At 39.6% G+C, this 24,222-nt stretch overlaps 1 protein-coding gene across 3 annotated transcripts in view; it reads right to left on the minus strand.

Moving 5' to 3' along the window:
- PTPRR (protein tyrosine phosphatase receptor type R) overlaps positions 1 to 24,222 on the minus strand; it is a 139,353-nt gene that overhangs the window by 53,326 nt on the left and 61,805 nt on the right. For 2 of the 3 annotated variants that reach the window (XM_015855940.3, XM_085536816.1), the window contains 3 exons: positions 13,293 to 13,406; positions 10,713 to 10,868; positions 4,469 to 4,579 (listed from right to left, as the gene is read on the minus strand). In XM_015855940.3, coding sequence (XP_015711426.1) covers positions 4,469 to 4,579; positions 10,713 to 10,868; positions 13,293 to 13,406 — 381 coding nt within the window. Of the gene's footprint in view, positions 1 to 4,468; positions 4,580 to 4,720; positions 4,844 to 10,712; positions 10,869 to 13,292; positions 13,407 to 24,222 lie in introns of those variants that run through there. The other variant, XM_015855949.3, reaches the window with a different exon arrangement.

A 24,222-nucleotide genomic window follows, 5' to 3' on the forward strand; every position in this document is an offset into this window, starting at 1 on the left:
CAAATACAGTAAGACTGCTAAATGTAGCTTTAATTCCTAGAAAGTAAGCCACAACTTATGCTGCATGGAATTTCTCACAGCAGGATAAATATTTTCATTACATAAACCACAGAGCATACACGTGGGCGGCAGAGATTTTAACAGTTCTTGTTGTGAGCCAGTAATTATTTCTAACAACAGCAGTTAAATTATTACAGGGACAAATAACACCAAATGAAAAATAGTCACAAAAACCTGTTTGAAGAAGGAAACATAGTTAATAGAGTAACTGTAGAATAATGTATAAGGATTTTAGCACAAGAGGGACAACGGTGCAGAATAAAATAGATGCTTAAAGTTGAGCAGAGTAAATTTACCAGCCCACTTACCACTACCACCAGGGTAGGGTTCTACTGCCCTAAAATCCTCCTCAATATCCTAGGGATGTTCCTCAAAATCCTCATGGAAACATTACCTATTCTATAATAAATCTGAACAGACACATAGTTTATGAAGCTATTTAGGGATCAGTGACCATCCAGAAATGTGTTTTACAATTACCAATCCACTGATATATCTCAGTGTATACATGCAGAACAGTTTTTCAGAAAGTTGTACTGATCTTCCATTGAGCTCCTTGCTGATGTTCTCAAACAAAGGCTTGGCAAGGGCTGGCAGATAGCAAGGGCTCAGTTCTGTTACTCCAAAGGAGCCTGTGTTACACTGGTGTAACAGGCCTCATCTCTTGAGGGGAACATCAAAAATATGATCTGAGCTATGGTTGTTCCACTTTCAAAATGCTCCTAAGAGCCATGAAACTTCAGACAATTACCAGTGCATCTTCTGTGACAGTCACACTGCTACAAGTATTGTGTGTGGTAATGGGTGAAAGGTGCTCACACAGCTCTTTGAAAGTGCTTGCACATACTCTTATACTTTCTACTCTGCTTGCAAAGCCATAAAAACTGAGCCTCAACCAAATCAATTTTTCTGCTGCATTTTTCGATGCCTGTTTCCCTGCTAGCACTGCATGGAGATCTATCATTCCAAAGGAAGACTGGATATATCTGACGAGTTTGTTTTTTCAAGGATTAGCATTAGAGGTTTAGCTGGGAACTGACCTAATGTCATTAGCAATACACCCGCTAAACAAGGTTTAGCTGCACAAACCATCTGTTGATTCTGAAGAGTTTAGAATAAAATTGCACAGATAAACTCTCTTGGCAACAATTTTGCAGAAAAACAGTCCTGCTAGGAAGCAAGGACAAAAGTATCAGGAAAGATAAAATGGGGATTTGAAATATTTTAACCCTTCACCCCAGTGATCACTTTGGCCTCATTTGTTTCTGGAAACCACAAACATAAAGATAAGACATTCACTGTCATGACAATGTTAACCATACCTTCTTGTATCTGATGTGCTTAAACATAGTTTAAAAAGCTGAGGAACTACATGTGATCCTCAGTGGTGTGAACCAATTACTTTTTAAACGAATATCAGATAAAAGTAAGAAAAAAATGACAATGGCCAAAAAGGCAGAGATCAATCCAGTTACCACACTCTGAAAAGTAAACTTAGCTGCATTATTTCAAGTTACTACAATAATTCCTGTCATTATGGGTGGAAACAGATATGAAGGCTTTAACTGGGAGAACAGATGTTGTATTGATACCTCAGAAGACTCATTATATAGATAATAAAGAAGCACAGAGCAATAGAACGACATGAAGTACTGTTTTCCAGGACATGCACAGAGGGTCAACTTTTCCTTTTTCATGTATTAGATCTAGGGTTCAAAGCCAGCTTCGATGAGAATTAGCTCTTTTTCTTTGTGTGCGTGTCCTCTGACTCAGCTTATGTGGAAGAATGATGGGGTGCTGACACCATGATAATAACTCTTCATTTCTGTTCAGTGTTCTACAAAGGAAAGCTGATGTGATAGCTTGGCCAGTACCTCCAAGATACCCATTCAAACTGCCAGTGGAACTCCATTTTCCATCTTCAGAGAGAAATGGGAAATCACAAAGAGAGAAGTAGGTCTGTGGGATGAAGTCCTTGGCAACTGTTATGTGGAACACCAATACAAAAACTCATCTGCCCAGAGATATTTAGGGTGCCCAGAATTGAATAGCAAAACCTCACCAAAACCAAGGAAATTAAGATAGTTCACTCTAATTAAAAGTGTTCTCTAACAAGTACTTATCAACATGCACATGTGGCTATGTGCACATCTCTGCATGAGCCAGGCTGATGTGTGTATGTATGTGAGAAGAAAGCCAACCAAAAAAATTCCCCTTCAGCTCTGAGGAAAGGATAAAATGAAGTGTTAGTCATATTGTATAATTATAATGTATTATTACTGCAAGGTATTTGAATACCTTGATTTGAATGCACTATAAAAGGTTTTATTGAAACAGAATAAAAGAATTCAGGGAGTCCAGAACTAGTTTACATACAAAAAATGCTATTTTTGAGTCAGCTTAGACTCTATCACGGTACAATTAAACTACGTATCTTTAAACTAGTAAAAATAAATAAATAAAAATGCTGGAGTTGGTGGGTTGATATTAGTCAGATGCAGATATCCCGTATTTTAAATGCTTCCAAAAGGCTTGAAACCAGTTTGTGAATCCTGAAACTTGTGACCTTAAAAACAAATGAAAAAATGGATATTGAAACGTTGATCTTTTTTTTGTAATTCAGTATTCTTTTTGAAGGAATTCCAAAATACAATCATGAAGTTGAAAAATACTCCTAATTTAAGTAATAATCTCCCCAGAGCATCAAATAACCGTTCATAATTTATAAGACAGTGGAGCCAGTAATAAAAACTTAGACTCCAGCATTTGTTGACAAAATTCATATCTTTCAATATTTTAAATGAAAAAAATAATCCTACTTTCTGATTTTTTTTGAAGTGCAAAGAACCACATCATTTAGAAAACCACTTTATAACAATGAAGTATTTCATAAATTGTAAATGATACTTCCAGACCATTCAAAACAGTTACATATATATTAATATAACCTCATGTATAAATATATGCAAACACATTGGTTTATCAAAATAAGCAAAATTAGTAAGAAAAAGCAATAGCAAACAATTTAATTCACTGCCAAACATTGCACTGTTTAGTGATAGCTCAGTTATTCCTCTATGTGAATAAAAAAATAGAGTCCTATTTCACACACAGGAGCAGTGAAGTTGTTATTCCTACTTAATGCTTTACTAAGCGCGGTTTATAAATGATACACAATGTTCCTGGCAGAAGCAAGCCAAGCCCTGGTTGTTCCTACTGGTGAAGGCAGCAGGAGCTGGGTGTTGGTCTCCATATCTAATGCATTCCTTCCTACTCCATGCATTAAAGGATGCTTACAAGTCACCAGCACACATACCTAAGCTTTCTGCTTTGGGATCCTTCTACCAAAAAACCATCTTGCATTCTGTTTCTCCAAAGTAAAAATCTGGAGTAAAAGTAAGTACTTCTAGAGTTACCTTGCTATCTTGGAGTGAGATGGCATAGAGAAATGAAGATGACTAGGAAGTAGAAATTATGAAAAAGAACAATTTTTGCAGGAGACTTTGTAAGTTTGAATAATATTTTGTTATAAATTTGAACATTTAAACCTTCAGATAAAATGTTCCTTCTAAGGTTATAAGTGGGAAATCTGCCTAGATTAAATTAAACATTGAACATGCCTGCAAACAAAATAATTAAGACTCCAAGGTACTATGAATTCATGAATGCTGAGAATTTCCACGGGATTCAGTAAACCATATGTTTATGCACCATGGGAGACATACACTATGTGAAATGTAACATAGGAGAAACGCAGAATGTCATGGGAAAGTGGATGGCGGTCAAGCCTTGTTCCTAGTGTGCATGACCTTCTCATACCTCACATTTAGCACTGTAAATACTTCCAACAACCAGAAACATGGCCACCAAACTCACAGTGAAACGTCTCTGTTGTTCAAGAGCCCTATCACTACTTTATGTATTTATCTGTTACTTCAGTTTAGAATATTTATATTCAATATATGAACACAGACTCACGCTTTCTCTCTTCCTAATAGCTGAACACTGCTAACAGTATATGATCATAGTATTATTTTTTTCCATAATCTATTAACTGGAACAGTAGGCTAACACAGCTTCAGTGATCTGGGACCTTAGTAAGAAGGCTGAGGAGTCATCATTTAGATCACTCCAGAGTCACCCTGCAGGCTTAGAGAGCATGATTTACTTCTTCAGCTTCCTCCTAGGTACATTCTTCAGCTGGACTAAAAACACTTCAAGAAATGTATTTCTTCAGACTTTGGCTTCACAGCACGATGACAGCTTAGTTTAACAGCTCTGAGGAAACACGTCTCATATAAAGAATGTGACTCTGTCCTCCACGCTGAGAAAAGTATGAAGCAAGGAACAGCAAAAAATAATAATAATTAAAAAAAAAAGAAAGAAAAGGTAAGAAAGCAAAACTTACCATTAAACACGTTACTAGAATAACAAAGATGCTGAGAAATATGACAACCGCGTAAAATCCTTCTTTGCTCCAGATTTTGTCTGCTTCCCGTTGGCCTTGCAAAACATTTTTCTTTATTAAGAAATAAAAAAGAAAGAGGAAGAGAGAAAAAAAAAGTTACGCAGTAGCACAGGCAAATGAAATAGCTCCTGTCAGGCACCAAACCCCATCTCCAGCAGCTGCAACTCATGTTCCTGAGCTGATGGCACTTACTCTGAGCCTCTGCCCCAGCCCAGCACCCTGCCCGTGTGTGGCCCTGGTGCCACGTCAGGTGATCTGAGATCTTCTCTGTAACTGCAGCTCCCACACCAGCAAAGCCTTGCTTTGAGGTTTAAGCTAACGAGGCTGGTGCTCTTCCTTGGAAACTACCTGGCCGACCAGGGGAAAGGGCAGAGCTTCAGCGTGGGCTGAGGAAACAACTCATGATGCCCTTTTCTCCCACCTCTTATCTCCTGCCCCACCGCCCACACGCCAGCCTCTGACCTGTTTGCACTTTACACAGTGACAGCAGGTGACTCGCTGCTCACCCGGGAGCCCAGGCGCCCTGCTGCTGCTGCCTTTACAACAGACACCTGCACGGATGTTACATGCACAGCAAAACTCCCATTACGCTGAAAGTACTTTCAGAATTCTACTAGCAGTAATTCTGAATGCGCCTCCAGTAATCTCATTATCTCTGGGTTCCTGCTGACCCTACACTTCTATGCACACTCAAATTTGAAGAACTCCTGGGGAACTCACGGAGATTATGAAACAATAATAATTGCACAAGCATGTATTTGTGGCTTTACTGTAGTGGCCTGAGCTATTAAATACTCAGAATTTCACTATGTTTCTAAATGTATTTGGTAGCAGAAACAGGGTATGTACGCTCTCAGCCCAACTGCAATATGTTATTTATAGGAAAGTATGCTCTCTTTCAGGAACTGGAACCTTCTGCTACTTGGATCCTTGACAGAAGATAAGAAGACATTGCTCTCCTCACCTCCATTCATATTTTTTTCCTCTCTTTAACTGCACATTCAGTACAGTACCGAGGGAAGAACACATATCTTAAGTCCTGTTTCCACTTGGCATGTTCAAGGTCTGCATGTTTCCCCTTCACTGAAATTCACAGAATGGCTTGCATTGGAAGGGACCTTAAAGAACATCAAGCTCAAACCCCCTGCTGTGGGCAGGGCTGCCACCCACTAGATTAGGCTGCCCATGGCCCCATTCAACCTGGCCTTGAAATCCCCCAATGGCTTTAATTATAGTTTTTGTTAACTAACGAGCTTCCTTCTCTTGGCATGCTGGCCCTCCTTCCTCCCAGGGACAATATGCTGGGGCTGAGTTGCCCTGTTACCACATAGGGAAGAGTTTGTTCAGGGATGACTGGCTGCTTGCTGGACCTGCACTACTGCAGGGACCCTTCGGGACTTAGGATAGACAGTTCACTCTTTTGGACATCAACAAATCAAGCAGGATCCTTGGGTTCACGAGTTCCCCAAATTCAGCTCTGCCCTGACGCAACTGGACTCATCTGGTAAGGCTTGCTGAGAAGGAGGAGAGAGTGTCCTGGGGAAGAGGGAATGCAAACAAATACTGGGCTGAATGCTGCACCCATGTACACATTCTCCTTTCAGTGCAGATTTGTGGCCTGCTCATTTTAAAAACTGGCAGGATAATGCTAATGCAGGAAATTCAGAGATCACACTGTCACAAGATGCAAGTGCAAAGAGAAGTATTGGACAGCATGGTAAATTCACAGAGAATTGCTTGCTAAAAATAAAAATGCATATGTATAAGCAGAATTGGGCTGCTTTCAGCATCATAAGTAGAGAGTTTTTCTTGAAAGTCACAGCACTGGGGATCAGCACAGAAATCCTTTACCTGCTGAAGTACAGGAAAAGAACTGTAATGGATAAAGTATTTCAATTAACCAAGATTCATTAGTGTCACTAATCTCCTGGTCTAACTGAGCAGCCTTCAGGAGAGCAGAATCCTTCCTTCAGCTGCTCCCCAGAGACAGAAGAGGCAGTGACCTCCAGCAACTGAGTCATTTCACTTCCATGATAAGAAATTGCTTTCTGAAATGTTAGCACTGCTAAGTCAGAACTTTGCTCTTGGGCCTGAGAGATCTGATAAGAGGGACAGCAGTTGCCACACGCACTGCAAATTGCTAACACCCAGGAAACAAGCTCACAGGACAGCTAAGTGCTGAGGGAAAAGCAAAAGAGAAGATAGGAAGAAAAGCTCAAGCTGAGCAACCAAAAGGCACAACTGGTAAAGGCACAAGGAATACAAGAGCACAGGGGAGCACCAGTGGCATAGGCCCTATCTGGTTCCAAATCAAGCCTGGCTACAGGGAGGATGGACACCATGTTCACTATCATGTCCATAATCCTTACTGTCTGACTCCATTCCATAAGCAGTCTCCACAGTCAGGTGAATGATTTAGGCAGAATTAGCCTGGTTCATAACTCAACACATAAGGTGGGGAAAAAAGCATTTTGTATTCTAGACAGTCCATACCTAGCAGGTTATTTCTACAAACAAGTGAAATGGGCAGCCAGCAAGAGAGACACCAGCCTGAAGCAATCACTGCAAAATCAGGAACTGAAAGATCCTGTCAAGATTTCAGGAGCTGCCAAGAAAGTTAATCCTTCTCTGGAAAAAAAGGTGAATGCTTAACTTGGGTCATTTAACCTCAACTACTTCCTTAGGCTGAAACAGGAATGAAAGACTGGCACATCACAGTTCAGACACCAGAGGAAAGGTTCTGTAGAGCTGGAGATCAAATTTAAGATCATATAGGGTTCACCGAAGTTCATACTGGGTTGCTTTAATTTTTCGGCTATTTTAACTGTGTTAACTAAGGAAGGTTTAGGAAAGACTGCTGAGAAATCACTTCCCTACAGAGAAACTACACAGGAACACCAGTGACCTCTTTGAACTCTTACCATGCCCTATGACGAAGCCTCCTCAAACACTCCAGCTGTGCTGTACTAAGCTATTGCCAAGGTCACCTTTCAGTTTCATGATGATTCTCTCCATTTCTGCATTCAGCCCTTACACGTGTGTGCGATGAAGTGTGATTTCATGGAAAAGCTGTCAGCCTGCAGGGCTCTCCTCTGTTTGCCAGTCAACTCACTGACTTATGGCTTCTGTATGCTTTAAAGTGCATGACTGCTTCCTTTGATTTCTTCTCAAGCAGCAGTTAATATCACACACTTCAAAAGCAAACAATAGAAGCTTGTGGAAGGCTGCCATAATTGTACATTTTGGGATTGCATAATTTTGGAATACATTCTTTCATGGAGATTTCTCCTTAGTCTACAACTCCCAGCTAGCAGTTAGTTGATCTCTGACAACACAGTAAAACTTACTTTACAGACCATTAACTTCAGTTATTCCTTCATCCAAAACCACTTCAAAGTTCTATTCTACTAAGCTCTGAAATTCAATAGTATTTTCTTTCTAATCTCTCAACACAATTTTAAGGCATTGGGATTCTCAGAATGTAATGACACAGACTGCATAGGTGTTTGGATTTAGTCCCATCAAGAAGCACCAGTTCAGCAGCAACTTGTTTTAAGGAAGTGTGCTCACTGCCCTCTGACACCACGGATCAGAATACAGCCCTAAATTCCACTTCAGATACAAACTTTATACCATAATAAAAGAATAAATGCTGCAGCTACAATAGGCCATTGGAAAAGAAGTGACATTGGCTTGGATCCCTGAAATGGCACCGACTCTCTTAAATTAAACTTTCATGTTTCCACAGAATCACAGAATGACCCGGGTTGGAAGGGACCTCAAGGATCATGTAGTTCCAACCCCCCTGCCTGGCAGGGCCACCAAACATACACATTTACTAGATCAGGTTGCCCAGGGCCCCGTCCAACCTGGTCTTGAACACCTCCAAGGACGGGGCATCCACAACCTCCCTGGGCAGCCTACACTTTCCCATTCTACAGCAGGCAGCAAAGGATTCCGGTGGTTCCTGCAGCAAAAACATACGGGAAATCTGCTCTTCTAACAGCTGCATAAGAAACTATGATGCGAATTTTGAGAAAAGTGATGTAACTGAAAAGAAATCCATCAGTGATTAATGCATCAGACAATTTGAATTTGCTAATGACTACCAGAACAAATGGAAATACAGTTTCAGGCACCTACATCCACCGAGAATTTTGCTGTTCATGTTATCACATGGGCTGACACTTTAGGAAAGTGCTTCAGTTCTCCACCCCAGTTTTCCTACCACATCTTAGTAAAGTTTCTTCTTTCTGCCACCACTGGCTCACTGCAAGTAGGAGTCTAGTTCACACTAAGCTCTGTTAGGAAGGGACAACTGGGCAAAGACAAGACAGGTACCTCAGAGATGGGCTGAGCTGCCTGCTGAGCGTATCTGGACTACTACAACTAATACTGGAGAAGAATTCCAGTCCTAAAACTTCCAAGCCACCATCTAGAAAGTGGAGGGTCATGCTTCCTTTCTGCACAAATACATTGCTAATGCACACGTAATACTGGTTGGGAAGAATTCAGAAATGTTGGTGGATGACTACAATTCATTCACTCATGATTTAGTTAGGGCTGATAGCTGAGTGAAAAGTAAATAAATGGTTAGTGGTTGAGCTGAGTAGTTGATTAGTTGCTTTTCAGCTGCTGCTCTCTGTTGAGTCTTACACATGCAAACAGATTACCAAGATTGAAAAGGAATAATAGGGTAAACAACAGCATAAAACTGCAAGATTTTTGCAGGAACAGGATTTTATCTGTACAATCTGCATGCAGCTGAAATATTAAAGCCTTTTGTTTCTCCAGCAGTATTAGAAAGAGAGAGGGAAGTAGAGTCTGCTTCATTTATAGAATGAAGCAGAACTTTCATAGAATTTTCATCTAATCATCCTTTTCTATAAGATAACCGCTGGTTTTCTACACTTAGTTTCAGAGATAAATGGCAAATACCTGAGAACAACAGACTACTATAGATGGGATTTTGATTTCAGCGCTTTATTTTGTTTTCCCCAGCATTTTTTCATAGTTTGATGATATTTCTCCATTCATCTATTATTCATAGATGTTCTTGTCCCACATCTACCTGAAGTGTTATTTGTAACTTAAGTACATAACCGTCACTCTCATATGTCTCAGTAGCAAAAGATATTATAACCTAAAGCAAGCCTAGCCTAGGTTGCAAGTGGGTAATAAAAAGGCCTCATTTGACTTTCAGACAACATCGCTTGGCTTCTTTTTTTTTTTTTTTTTTTCATTAGAACAGCTAAACCCAGTGAATTGCTTCATTTTCATAGTGTCAGGTTGCTATAGGTCATGTAAAATTGCACTGAACTGACACTGCTTTTATGCTGCCTTTTTCATACTGAAAATGTCTTCAAGATTCTTAAACAGGCTTAGAACCCCTAAAATGACACAATCATTTCCAATCAGCAGAAAAACAGATGAATATAACAGCTAGTACTAGCTCAACACTGGCTCAAGTATTGATTCAGACCTAGAAAAACATGAGCTCACAGAATTGCAGGGTTTAGAAGAGACCTCAAGAGATCATCAAGCCCAAATCCCTTGCTAAAGCAGGTACCCTACAATAGGTTAGAAGGAATAGAATAGAAGGAGACTCCACAATATTTCTTGGCAATTTGTTCCAGTGCTCCATTACTCTTACCATATAGAAGTTCTTCATGTTAGTCTGGAACTTTCTATATTCAAGCTTTAGGCCATTACTCCTTGACCTATTGCAAACACCACCGAGAAGAGCCTGGCCTCATCCATTTGTCTCCCACCTCCCTTTAGATACTTATAAATGTTTATCAGATTTCCCCACTCAGTCTTCCTCAGGCTGAACAGACCCAGGTTACTCAGCCTTTCCTCACAAGGGAGATGTTCCAGGCCCTTAATAATTTCTGTGGCTTTTCACTGTGTCCAGTTCTGGACTCAGTAGTCCAAACATAGCCTGACCAGGGCAAAGTAGAGGGGGAGGATCACCTCCTTGTACCTGCTGGCCACATTCTTTTACTTAAGAAGTAATTTTAAAGTAACTTAGCAGGACTAGCTGTGTAATTCTTGTACAGTAGTAATGCCATCTTAGTTGGTACGTTCCCAGCCTTGTTCATGAGAACCTCAGCCTAAGAACTACTGTGGCACTAAGATCTACCAAATCTGTAACAAATTACAGGTTAGAAAGGCGATAACCAACCTCAGGGGAGACCTCTGTTATTCCAAACTGTGATAAACTCTGATGCAAAATGTTGATATTAAGTGAACGCAGAACTTCTTCAGATGGGAGTGCATCAGAAATTCCTGGCTTTCTGTTCAAGGGAGACACAAACAGTTCCACACAGTTCTTTCTGCCCTAGAAAAAATAATAATGATAATAATAATTAGTATAATAAAAATATTAAAAAAGAGAATCATAGGAAGGGTCTGAGACTAGATAATCTCTTCTGCATTCAGATTTTAACTATATCTCCAGAAATGAAAGCATGGAATAGAAAGACTGCATCCAGCTCTGTGAGGAGAGCACACATATTCCCTGACTCCTTAAATTCCATCACAGTGTGCAGGAAAATGCAAATTCTATATATGACCAAATGTGCTTTGTCTCATTTACTGCTGACAAGGCCTTAAAACCACTGAACAAGACAAGTCAGTGAAACAAGGGAAGGAGCCATAGATGGGGACAAGGGCAAAGACCCAGGAAGTATTTTAACTGATGGTTCTGATCCCTGCTGAAGGGCAGCTCTGTTTTGGGTGCTAGACCTTAAACAAGAATGCTTAATATAATGCCATAGCATTCTGGTGTTGCGTTCTAATCCCAGGTATACGTGTTGTGAATACACACTATAACAAACTACTAAGTATTTTCAGTAGACTGCAGTGTAACTTCCTAGGAGAACACAGTGAAATGAAAGGATGCTTAAAAAGTAAGCTAGACATACCAGCTTCCCCCCTCCATTAATGTGCACCCTGATTTTGTTGTTGTCGTTCTGGCAGTGCAAATGGTGCTATGTTAGAGATGTCAGGATCAATGACTGCAGCAGAGCATCAAAAAGAGAGATTGCCAGAGAGTTCCTCTGCTTGGTTGTGATGGTCTGAGACTAGTGTTGATGTCCACAAAGGATGTGCGAACCCAACTTGAGTGCTTACCTCACTTCAGTCATTTAAATCACTTCCAAAGTCAGTGCAGAGAGTCTGCTTCCCCAGTGAATGACTGAATCCATCCTAAAATAACCAGGCACTCTGTGTTTCTTCAATCACCCTTCTCCACATTGCCTTTGGAGGAAACCTACATCAGCAGCTCAAACTCAACTGATTGAGATGAATTTTGATGTGCCCAGCTTGCTTGCCAGCACTCTGCATGCAAAGATCTGGCTCATGGTAAAAGAATAGGAAGCGAGAATGGTGCCTCCTAAGCTGCGAATTTTTGACTTTCTGCCTGTGATTTTAAAAGCAAATGTGGCAAAAGATTGTGTTCTTCCTACATCAAAAAAAGACAGTAACTCATAGCAGCATTCTTCAGATGTTGAGAAGACTAATTAATTAACAGTACTTAATATATTCCGAGCTCTGTGCAGGTTCAAAATACTATTACCTCTTCCCTTAGATCAAATGAGAAGAGAAGACAAAAAAACTATCAGCCAGCAGGAAAATGAATAGCACTTTTCTATTGCTTGATTAGATAATAGCCACAGAGCAGAGCAAGAAGGCAACTAAGGGATTAGGTGTGTAGAAATATGTATCTCAAACTGCAACATTCCTTATGTAGTTTTGGTTTTCTCTGAATACATCTTTCATTTGAGTTAATACAAGGGACAAAGGAGAATCAGCATCACTTGTCAGGAATGAGTGTCATTCTGGCAAACATGAAAAGAGCTGCTTTGCATTCCCGTTCATCTTCTCTGCTATACATCTTGTGTGATCCTTTATCCCAGAGAAATTATTTGAAGGAGTTTTATAGTCCTTTTTGATGTATACAATCCTATCAAGCTATCAAGGCAGGCAATACTTTTATGTTGAACCTGTCAGCTTTCTTCCCTAATGTTGACTTGTAGGTAGAATAATTCTTTTTTTTTTTCCAGTGCAACATGAATTGAATGCTAGCAACACACACATGGCACTGGTTTTTCTTTGTTTGCTTCATGGCTTCACTCTCAAAAAATAAATAAAAATACAACAGCATTAAGAATGTAAGCTCTCAACCATCCACAAAAAACATACAGGGAAAATTGTTTTTTAAAACATCTTCACTGTAGGAAGGAAATTTCTTCTACAAAAATGATGTGTTAGCATTGAGTATAGGCTGCTATTTCTAAGTAGTAAGTAATGAATATTAATATTGTGAGGGGACATTTAATTTACTAATGGACAGTCTGATGGTAAACTGTGAGGATGCCTTCAAACAGCAGAAGCGTGTATCTTTTAGGCAAGATTCAACCTCTGTAAAACAAAAGTGGCTTTTGGTGAATGTGATGTAGAACAGCACTGGAATGCAAAGTAAGGGATAAGAAAACTTCTTACGAAGAAGACACAAAAGAGATTTATCTGACTTCATTTTCTCTAGACTGTATCTGAGAATGGTTTCTTTACAAAAGAAAATTTAAATCATTTTGTAATGGAGATCCATTTTTCTGTAGTGCGCTCCTGGAAAAAAAAAAATCCATCAGAAAAATAAGTGTCTTTCTGTCTTTATTGAAGCTCCCCATGATGTCATGATAATAAATAAGAGAATTCTAAATCACCAGGTAAATGTTATTGTACGTGGCCTTTTGCTACTTACAATGAGTCTGTTGATGTGAACTTGCTGAGGTAACAGTCCCAGCGCTGCAGCCACTCCTTGGCGAAATATCCGAAGCAACGTGATATTCAGCTTGTTTATGTCCATTTGCAGTGTCTGAAAAGCAAAACCAGTTCAAATGAACTCCTTGCTCAACACATTCAGTCCTAAACATACCTGATCTCTTGGATGCTTACTACTTGCTTTGTTTTTTTTTCCTTTTTCCTAGAATGAAAACCAGTGCAATCTACTTGGGTTGCAACAAGGAACAAACCTAAAGGAAAAATGTAAGCATCTTAAACACTGCTTTTAGCAAAGTACTGCCTTTTCTCAACAAGATTCAGAATAGATTCCAGACATTTTTGGCTAAATTCCTCAGCCAAGTCACAGTGCTCAAGGTAACTCAATTGCTCCATTGACAATGAAGACACTGAGCAGCAATTTACCCTTAAAGAATGAGATGTTGGATCTACACAATGAAGATTACCTTTGAATATTTTTCTTAAGAGTTTCTCCCTGCAGGTAAAGAGTGGATCATACACAGTGAAATTACACACCTTCTATTTTGATTATCAATTTCTGAGATCAAACAAAACAAACAAACAAACCGAAAGCACTCTGGATACATTCCACATGATTGAATTTCCCAAACTTCATCATCTCAGGCAGAGCAGGCTATTAATTCTTAGCTGAGATGAACCAAGGCATTGAAACATTTTCTGTGTCAGAACTACCACAAAATTTAAATATTTCCTCAGGTTCAAATCCTTCCTGTGAAGTCGATGGAATTTTACCCAGGAAATAATTAAGCTTCAGATCTTTTTCCCAGAAGACCCAGATACATCTGCACAGATGACATATGGCGGCCAACGCTCCCATGTGGCACTCAGGGGACCCTTTCTTGGCTTCCATGTCCCACTTGTGGACAATACACAGTGGAGATGAGAGGGGAGGAAATGTGTTGGATGGTCTCAGGTGGCCTACAGCATTTCTGACAGGGCACTGGCTCAGGAACTTATCAGTTTCTGACTGAGACAGTTGACTTGAGCTTAGAAAAATGATTTATTTTAACATTCCTCTTAAAGCTACAGGGCAGTTTACTGCTCTGAGGAGCCAAGCAAGGATTTCTCCTTCCTAACCAGAGCGGCATAAAAAGAATTAAATATCCATAGGTCAGACACTACATCATGAACATGGCTATAAGCAGAAAGAAATATCACTTCACTCAGAAAACAACAACAACAACAAAAAACACCCAAACCAAAACAAAAAAAACAACCCCAAACTATGCATTTTGACTGCTGTTATTTGAGTGTTTATAATTTATAACATACAACTGAAAATAAGCAGCTTTTTTCTTCCACTATCAATTTGATCTTTGCATTGGTATTGTTTATTTTTATTTTAATCACTTTTTTTTTTTTTCTCCTTACACTAATGGGATCGTCAGGTCTTGATATATCAGCTAAGAATCATAGAATTACTCAGGTTGGAAAAGACCTCAAAGATCATCAAGTCCAACCTCAGCCTAACCATAGTACCCTAACTCTAACAACTCTGCTAAATCATATCCCTGAGCACCATGGCTTTTAAACACACCCAGAGGCCACCAACTCACCAAACACACCCACTCAACCAACTCCCTGGGGAGCCTATTCCAGTGTTTAACTACCCTTTCTGTAAAGAAGTGTTTCCTAACGTCCAACCTAAACTTACCTTGGTGCAACTTGAGGCCATTTCTCCTCATCCTGTCACCAGTGAGAAGAGACTTGCCCCGCTCTCACTGTAAGCACCTTTCAGATACTGGAAGAGAGTAATAAGGTCTCCCCTCAGCCTCCTTTTCCCCAAACTAAACAACCTCTCCCCGTAGGGCTGATTTTTCAAGCCCTTCACAAGCCTCATTAAGATCTGCTCTCAGCATACTCATGTGCTTTAATTTAACTGGAAGAACTATAGCAGTCCTCACTTTCAATGACCCATTCTACCTTGGCATTTTCAAAACAGTCTCCTTGTTTCTTCCTGAATTAGACCATCTTGAGTGGCTACAAAACTTCTCCAGCTTTGTCACTTAAACATAGGAATACTGAGAGTGGAGACAGACCTTCACCAGGTCTGACCATTGCTTCTGCTGATGGTGCTATGAAGCTGTCTCCACATAGAAAGCTGACAGCCCAAGGGGCCTGGGATAAACATAATGGAGAGCTAATGCTGAGACAGGGGGCTGTTGTGTGAATAACTAGACATCCATTAGGATGGAATAATGAAGGAGAAAACACTTGTCTGAGCCAATGACCCTGAGTTACAGGGGTGATGCCACCTGTTGTTACTGAACAAAACTAGAAAGGGTAAAATAAATACATTTACTTAAGTATGTGTAGACATTAGATCCCATTAACTGAGATGCTGTTACACAGCACATTAAGTGCTCACTGACAAAGACATAGAAATGAAACATCTAGAAAAATATCCAGTTTCAGATGAAAGATATTAAAGAAGCTGAAAGAAGGTAATGTCCACCTAATAAATTTAATATACTGGGATTGCAGCCCATCTTATCCAGGGACAATAAAATGCAGTGAAACTCCATTATCTTCAGGAGAGTCCCATTTCATTCTACCCAGCCTGAATTTGGTGCTATTTGCCTTGCCATTTGTTGAAGGAATTCTCTTCTTAATTGCTGATGCTGCTGTGAAGTTTAGTTTCTTGGCAATGACAGTGAAAAGTAGGTAAGAGGAACACAGACTGCCCTTTTCCACATCAGGCAGCACAGGGGAGCGCATTTGTCTCAGTTTGTCAGGAAGAAGCCTAACAATCCAGAACATGCTGCTTTGGGAATGGGATTTCTAACAGAACCAGTGAAAAACAGCCTCCAGAAATGCCAGATAGGACCCTGTGAGCTCCTGCATTACAGCAAGCAGCATATCAGCGCTCTGTTCTCTTAGCCTCCTGTTTGTATTGGACTCTTAATAACAGAAGAGGAATGGAATAGACTGGAGACACAAGTTCAGCATCCTGTGGCCAACTTTGGATGCTAATGGAAAATGACAGGAACAAGGCAGGAATACACTCTTTTTCAGATTACAAGAGGGGAAAAAAAACAATACCAAAAATCCTCAAGTCTTACCTATTCCCATCAGTCAAACAATTCTAAAACATTATTAAAATGTTTTGTTTGAGCATAAATTTAGAACTAAAAAAACTGGAATAAGGTTATTGTGCCGTTCTGATGGCATACCTTGATACCGTGTTAACTACAGACCATAAAGATGGGATTAGGATAGAAATTGATACTGGATGAACTGCAAAAGCAGCAGTGCTGGAGAAATAGACAAACAGTGCAAGCCTTCATTAAGAGAATCACGCCTAGAATGAAAACCTGCCCGATCACCTGCAGATTATAACTGCACAAGCAGAACCATTATATATCCCAGTACTGCCTTCAATAACATGTGAAATTAACCACTGTAAAGTAAATGCATAGCAGTAAATAAAGAATAAGCACAGCTATACAAGGCATGCCTTACTGCGGTACTCCAGTTACTTCTTTTGCTTTGGAGAAGCAAGGAACATACATCCCAGTCAGACAGCACCAATCATTTACTCCTGCTCCTCAGCAGTGTTTACTACCTCTTATAGCCCACTCCCCAAGGAGCTCAAGCTTCTGGATCTGCTACCTCTGGTGGTAGGAGTAATTTGCAGAGCCCAGAGGCAGATGCACCAGAGGACTCAGGTCCCCCAGCAATTACAGATCTGGATATTGCAACTGTAGCAACAGTTTCTAGGTGTATCTGATCTAAGCAAACAGGGAGCTGAGAATGAGAGATTTCTGCTTGCAGTGGAAAAGAGCCCTAGGGGAGGAGGTGGATGGTTGAAGGGGACTGGGATAAAAGCGTCAGGGTTAGGTGGGCTAAAGTCAAGGCTGGGGTTAGAAAGATTTTCAGAAAAGAAAATACAGCACAGAAAAACACCAAGGACCATCCACAACCAAGATACTACAGGGACTTTTTGATGCTAAAGGAAAAAAAGAAGATATCATGAAAAGGACCAAGCATAACTCAGATTTTAAAATAACTTTTTTTGTGAACTATTACAATAAAAGTTCAGATATGCCTCCCTTTCTTATCTTTTCTTTCTCATCAGTGATGTTTCTGCAATGAGCCTTGGAAACACCATCCCTTTCCATATATTGACTACTCCAGTTTAAAATCCTCCTGACCCCTCAACTACAGGTGTTCTCTCAAGCCTCCAGCAAACCTGGAAGCATAGGAATAAACAACAGTTTAAAAACAAACCACCAAATTCTTCAACCTAAACTAATCAATGATTTTACATCCTAGGAAATTTTTAAAGTACTGTTGCTTCATGACAGTCATTTGAGTTAAGGATATCCCTACATTCTCTCCAGTAACAACTGTCCTGCTCCAGTGGCTTGTACATGGAGAAGGAGATGAGTGCTGCAGAGAACAGATGAGGAAAGGCAGGTAACCATGAGGATTTTAAGACAGGGTAATTGTGCCAAGGGAGGTTCAAGTTGAATATTAGGAAAGAATTCTTCTCAGAGAGAGTGGTGAGGCATTGGCACAGGCTGTGCAGGAAAGCGATGGAGTCACAGTCCCTGGAGCTGTTCAAGAAACAGGGAGATGTAGCACTGAGGAATATGGTTTAGAGGCATGATAGTGATGGATTGATGGTCAGACTAGATGATCTTAGCAGTCTTTTCCAACCTTACTAATTTGATGAACTGATGTGAACTTCTATGCAGGCCAGCATCACACAACCAGAGCAAAACAGAACGACAACACAAACCTCCAAAGATACACTGCCCTAAGCCAAACCCGTGGTGAAGGCAGCTTTCCCTTCTCTCCCATTTACCACTCTTCCTGCATCATTCATTATTTTCATCAAGAGTAGAAGCCTGCCTATGAAATCCACATTGCATTCTGAATTATGGCTGCAAGGTAAGATACAATTGTTGAGAAGCAGTTTACCTGCTGTTCATATAAATTCTCCCAGGAATAGAATCAACTGTTTTTGGTGATTAAAGGACTTTCATGTTTCTTATGTATTAGCAGCTGCCTGCTGTGTTCTACTGAAACATTCATACATTATATATTTCTGCTGCAACACAACATGAATACAAATATTGAGAAATTTAAATATTTCTAGGGTCACAGATCAATTGCTGAAATACTGCGTGGGGAGTTTTGACTATTCTACAACAGTGAAAATCGCCTCAAATAGTGGAAAAATTGCAGGCACGTGTTTGAGTTTATAAGAATCAGCATTGATAAATGCTCTACAAGTCTCTCTCTTGCTCTGCCAGGTCTCTGTCCTGACCTGGAACACACTCTGTCGGGTAAGTCAGTCAGTTTTTGATGAGGAGACAGCAAGGCTGCAGGATATGCTAATGTGCCAAAAACAAAACAAACCAGATTTCATATGTAGGCTGCAAAAATTTAAGTGCCCTTGTCCAAAGAGCATTTGGGTGATGAGAAAAAGTATTCTAAATTGGTTCCATATAAATGCAAGTTGTAGGAATGGGATACTTTGATTGCTTCAGCCCTGATTACTTCAGGAAGTTCTGTATATTTGGATGCTGCTTTTCAAGATGTAACATTGCACAGTTTCATTCTTTTTATTATTAGGAAAAGCAACAACCCACAGAAGATTTTACGGGAAAATCTTTTTTAAAAATAAGCATAACACTGCCCAGATTCATATGTTTCCTAGACAGCCTTAAAGAACATCTTTGACTCTTGATTAATTTTTAGTGAGACCAGATAGATTTAATTTACTATTATTATTATTTTTGGCATGAACTCTCTGAAAGAAATCATAGGCAGAGGTAACACTTATTGGAAATCTGGGGGTAATCTAGACAGTTAACACAACTATATGGTCTCCTCACATGCTGATTTTCAAGTACCTGGGCATTCAAATATGAGAAAATCAGAATGTATTTATTTCATACTGTACAGTTAATCCATAGAGCTTTTTACCACAGGAACTTGCTGAGGCCAGAAACTGAACAAGAGGCAGAAAAAGGACAGCATGTTTAGGTAGATGGAAAAGTCACCAATATAACAGAAAATACAGACAGTACAAAATTATGATACAGTTGAAACCACACCTTTTAACTAACAGAAACCAGACTGAAACTTAATTAAATGAATCATAATTTAATGGGTAGAGTCATCATCCCTGAAGGTACTCAAGAACTGTCAAGACGTGGCACTGAGGAACATGGTTCAGTGGGCATAATGGGGATGGGTTGATGGTTACACCAGATGATCTTAGTGGTCTTTCCAACCTTAATGATACTAAGAAAGGATGAGCCCCTCAATCTGTTCACAGAAGGGGCTGACATGAAACCAGAGTGCTCCACTGGCACCCATGGCTTCAGCTGGCAAAGTGACTTACGGTGGGCAGGCACTGGCAGAGTTGGTTTGTCTCAGCTAGGACACAGACTTACACTTTTCATAGGAAGAAGAACCAGTTTCTCTAAAGAGATCAGTTAATTTGGGGCTGATTTGACCAATTCTGTAGGAAGCATCACGAGCTCAAAGGTCTCCATCTGTGATGACTGGCCTCCAGCCAGCATTCTCTGTGATTTTACATCTATTGGGCAGTGAGTCAGCTATAGAAAGATCCCATGACCTTCATGGATGATTAAAGCATATAAGAATGCATTCAGCTGCCTATTAAGGACAAAGTTCATTAACACCTCTCTTCACAAGAAACACTTCAATTCCTAACAATCCTGTGTTATGTATTAACCTCCGGGCTTACAGCCTTCAGCTAGGGGAAAGACTCAGCTACTTCAGTGGGATTTGATGTCATTACATCACAAGATAATGTCGATGTACCAATCAGATCTGATGTTAAGGCATAGAATAGTCTTGTATCTATCTTCTGATAGCAACCTCAGAAGGTAGGTTATTCCATTCTCCTTATATCATAACTCTAACACAATTTGATATAGTTATTGAGATGACAGAGAGTGGTTAGGCTGTTGTAATGCAATAGAAAGTGCAGCACTGAGAGCAGAGTAGCAAAGTCCTAAGCTACAGCATAAGAGGACTTATTCAAATAAAGAAAACAATCTGCTTACTTTTAAAAAGCCTCAGGTAACTAAGAATCTCCTTGCTTCCACTGCCAACCCTTACATGAGGAAAGGGGTGGATCCATTCCTTCTGGTTACTCAGAGGCATTGTGCACACATGAGCTCCCCTGGGTTGGCCCTGCTTTCCCACCAGGTGCTCAATCACTGCTTCAGGCTGTGACTTAGCATTTCTGCTTCAACTGTCCTCAGTGGTCACAGCATTTACTTCTTTACCTTCAACCCTTTCCTGTGACATCATTAATTCACTAATCATTCACTATATATTTGGAGGATAGAAGGTATGTATGGTGTCTCATCAGCAGCTAGAGAACTATAGCTTATATGAGATTACCATCCATAGCCCTTATAATAATTTTATTCACAGTGCAGTATAAATATATGTGTAGCCCAGTAAAGTGAACAGGATGTTTTCTGAGTCAGGGAGTTCTAGAATCCCATATTCTAAATGTTCAGTGAGATGCGTACTTGTCATTGCTGGAAGGGTGTAAGAGAAGAGAAGGCTGTAATATCATAGGATACAGGTTTAAAGCAACTCTGCCATTAAAAAGTATCAGTCCCAGAAACTCTTTGCCTGTGGAAGCCCTTCAGCAGAGGGAAGGAGAGGGGAAGGAGACTGCCCTAATGCTATTGAACCCCATTGGTGATTTTCTAGAGCTTCTTTGCAACAGAAGGAATCTTCTGCTTCACCATGTGGTGAAATGTAAGTATCTGGTGGTGAAAGGAGCCAATGTTCTCCCACGGGTGAAGATGTACTTAAAAAAAAACAACAAAACAACTACTCACAACAACACTGAACCTATTTTGGAATGTGCTAATCTGTGAGCATTTGCAATTACTAGCAGGAATGAGAGACCATAACTTTGCTGAGCCTCTAGCCTTAGGAAGTCTCCCTCAGTTTATCTGTGTCAGTTCCATGCCTATAAAATAGGGATGATAGCACTTGACTGTCTCATAGGAGCGCTGCTAAACTAAGTAGTCTATACACTGTAGGGAAAAGATGGGGAACATATATGTAGGACTGAACTTCTCAACTTTCATATTTTACAACATCTCACCAAAAAGATAACTCTGGTCTTTGTTTAGCTGTGTGCTACGTTTCTTCAAGGACTGGGATTTACTTTATCACAAATGATTTCAGCAACCTTAAAGTAACAGCTGAAGTAAATTTCAAAGCCGTGACAGTTCTCTTGGCTTTTTCTTTCTTCCATTGACCTCTCCCTGCCCTGCTCCCTTCTATTCCCTGAGATTAAGTTAGAGAGTAGAGAGTGGCCAAGATGATGGAAAAGCACAAGGCAATGCATAAGGAGGTGGAAACATCAGGAGCTGAAAGAGCTCAGCTGAACACTATACTCAGCTGAGCTGTTTCATCCTCTTTGTTCTTTGAGGGGCATGTATAACGAGTTCCATAAAATTGTCCTATCTGTCCCTTTTGAATATTACCCCCAAAAATAATTCTTTCCATTACAAAAGAAAAGCATGGCGCTATTATGTCTGTTAAAACTTTTTATGCACAGCATGATTGTACCAGTCACATCCTATTTCATCATCTCAAGGCCAGCAGTAATCCTCAAAGCTAGCAGACTCTTTGAGCACAGCACTTTTTAATACTTTTGTTTTTTTCTGTCGGTTTATTAAATGTCTAGATAGAGCCTGCCTAAAGCTTGAAATGCCAAAGAATCAGAACCAACTCTCCTTGCTCCTTTTGTAAAACCCTAATTTCAGCTATTTCAGTTTTATGTTTCAAATAAGTCTTAGTTACCAAAGCTTAAATTCCCATCACAACTTTTTAAAGCGGTTCTTGATATATCAAGATCTTTTCCAGGAAAACATTGGTCAAAAACAAACAAACATCAAAACAAAACAGGATTGCCCTTCTTTTTATCTTCAGAATTTTAAATGTGGTTTATAGGGGGCTGATTATTTAACCTTGCATAATAACAAAGAATGAAACTGGAAACCTACGACAATACGGCAACTTCCAAATTCTTCAGGAACTGATGTGGCCAAAAGACTCCCACTGACTCACTCTCCTTAGTAAACCTTCTCTTTGCTTTGAAAATCAAATACAGACTTCAGTACTGCTCACATCCTAGCTTTCTCAGGCCTTTAATTTCAGAGGCACTTGTTATTGATAATCTCAGATGAGCAAAATCTGCCTGAACACACACTATGGGAATGTTCCAGAAGAAGGGAATGTTGTAGAAAGAGGCAAGTACTTTCTTTGTTGTTGTTTTTAAACATAATTATAGTTCTCTGCTGTTCCTGGGTATATGAAAACTTGAAATATATCAGAAAAAATATATATTTTCTGAAGATATATGCTTGACTGGATTTGAGATATTTACACAAAAGACTCTTCTTGTAGGGTTTCTGCATTGTGTGACTGCCTGTGTCCCAACACAATCTGGACCATTTGTCCACTACCACCAAGATTTTCCAAGTATGAAGCAATTCTCTTGCCTACACTCTTGGGAAATCAGGATTTGGGTGTTTTTTGTTTTTTTTTTTTGTTTTTTTTTTTAATGGAAACAAATATCTAGCAGCAAGGCCTCTTTAGTGTGACACAACACAGCAGTGTGTTTTGGGTCTTTATCTGCTTTCAAGCTTTTAGTTCACTGAAGTTCGTATATAGCTATTACCATTACCATAATCACACATAATTGGAATAAAACATACATAACCGACTGTCCTCCATCTACTATAGCATGATCTAAATGCAGACAGTACATGGCACCCTCATCATTTCTGTCTTTTCATTCCTTTAACTATGAACTTGAAGTGAAACAAAGCAAAAACCTTGATGACATGCTTTTTCTAAGACAAAACTCTGATTACTTTGGGTTTTATTCTAGTTGGGTTTCATGTGCCTGGCTGTATGTTTTTTATCTCAGTTCTGACAAAACTATTAATGATTGTGTGTGATCCTATAAGCTCAGAGACTGGAAAGAAGATGAAAAGACAATCCCATGGCTTTGGCAGCTGACTCAAGATCTTTGAACTCCTGAAGTTGCTGATACCAAATGTATCCAGAGGTTATGATGTACGAATTCCCTTTTTCCTGAGCAGCTGGACAGACAGAGGATTTTTCTCTTCTGTTTAGTACTGAAAAGAGAAACTATGGATTAAGGGAAAACACTAACTCCAAATCTTCTAAGATCGCTAATACTAACATCAATATCATATTTTTTATGAGAAGTTCCAGGTTTGGGTTCATAGCTTTGGAAACCTCACAGCTATAATACGTCCCAAATGTCCCAAAGTTAGCAAGTTTTCTAACTGGACCATTGTAGAAGTTTTAGAAAATGGTTTTTAGTCTTAATTCTGAAACTTTAGTTTAGAGATGTTTCCATGTGTGAGATAAAAACGAAGAAGTTGTGGTGCTTTATATAATAACTCTAAAACGACTGGGAGGCAGAGCCCAGTTCATGCATCTTCAATTTCTTTCTAATGATTAGGGTCAGAAGAGCATCCTGCATTAGTTTTTTTGTTTTTTTTTTTTCCTTAGAACAGGCAACACAGCTGTCAAACTGAAAAACAGAAAATGTTTAGAATGGAAAAAATGCCATTTTTGCCTTTTATATTGATAACTGATGACCATTAAAAGAGAATTCTGAAAATTGTTTACATGTACTTCTCTCATTCTCCTATATACATGAAAGCATACAAGCTAAATTAAAATCCACTTTTTGTATCCCCACTACCAGCTGGTTGTTAGAATAAATAGTATCTGTGACTCACTGTCATATTACAACAACTCCCTTACCCTCCCAAAAGAATAAGGAATTTAGCATTTTGAAGAGTGCAGATTTC

The sequence above is a fragment of the Coturnix japonica genome, chromosome 1, assembly GCF_054131305.1.
Source record: "Coturnix japonica strain WE chromosome 1, WE-NBRP24, whole genome shotgun sequence".
NCBI lineage: Eukaryota > Metazoa > Chordata > Aves > Galliformes > Phasianidae > Coturnix > Coturnix japonica.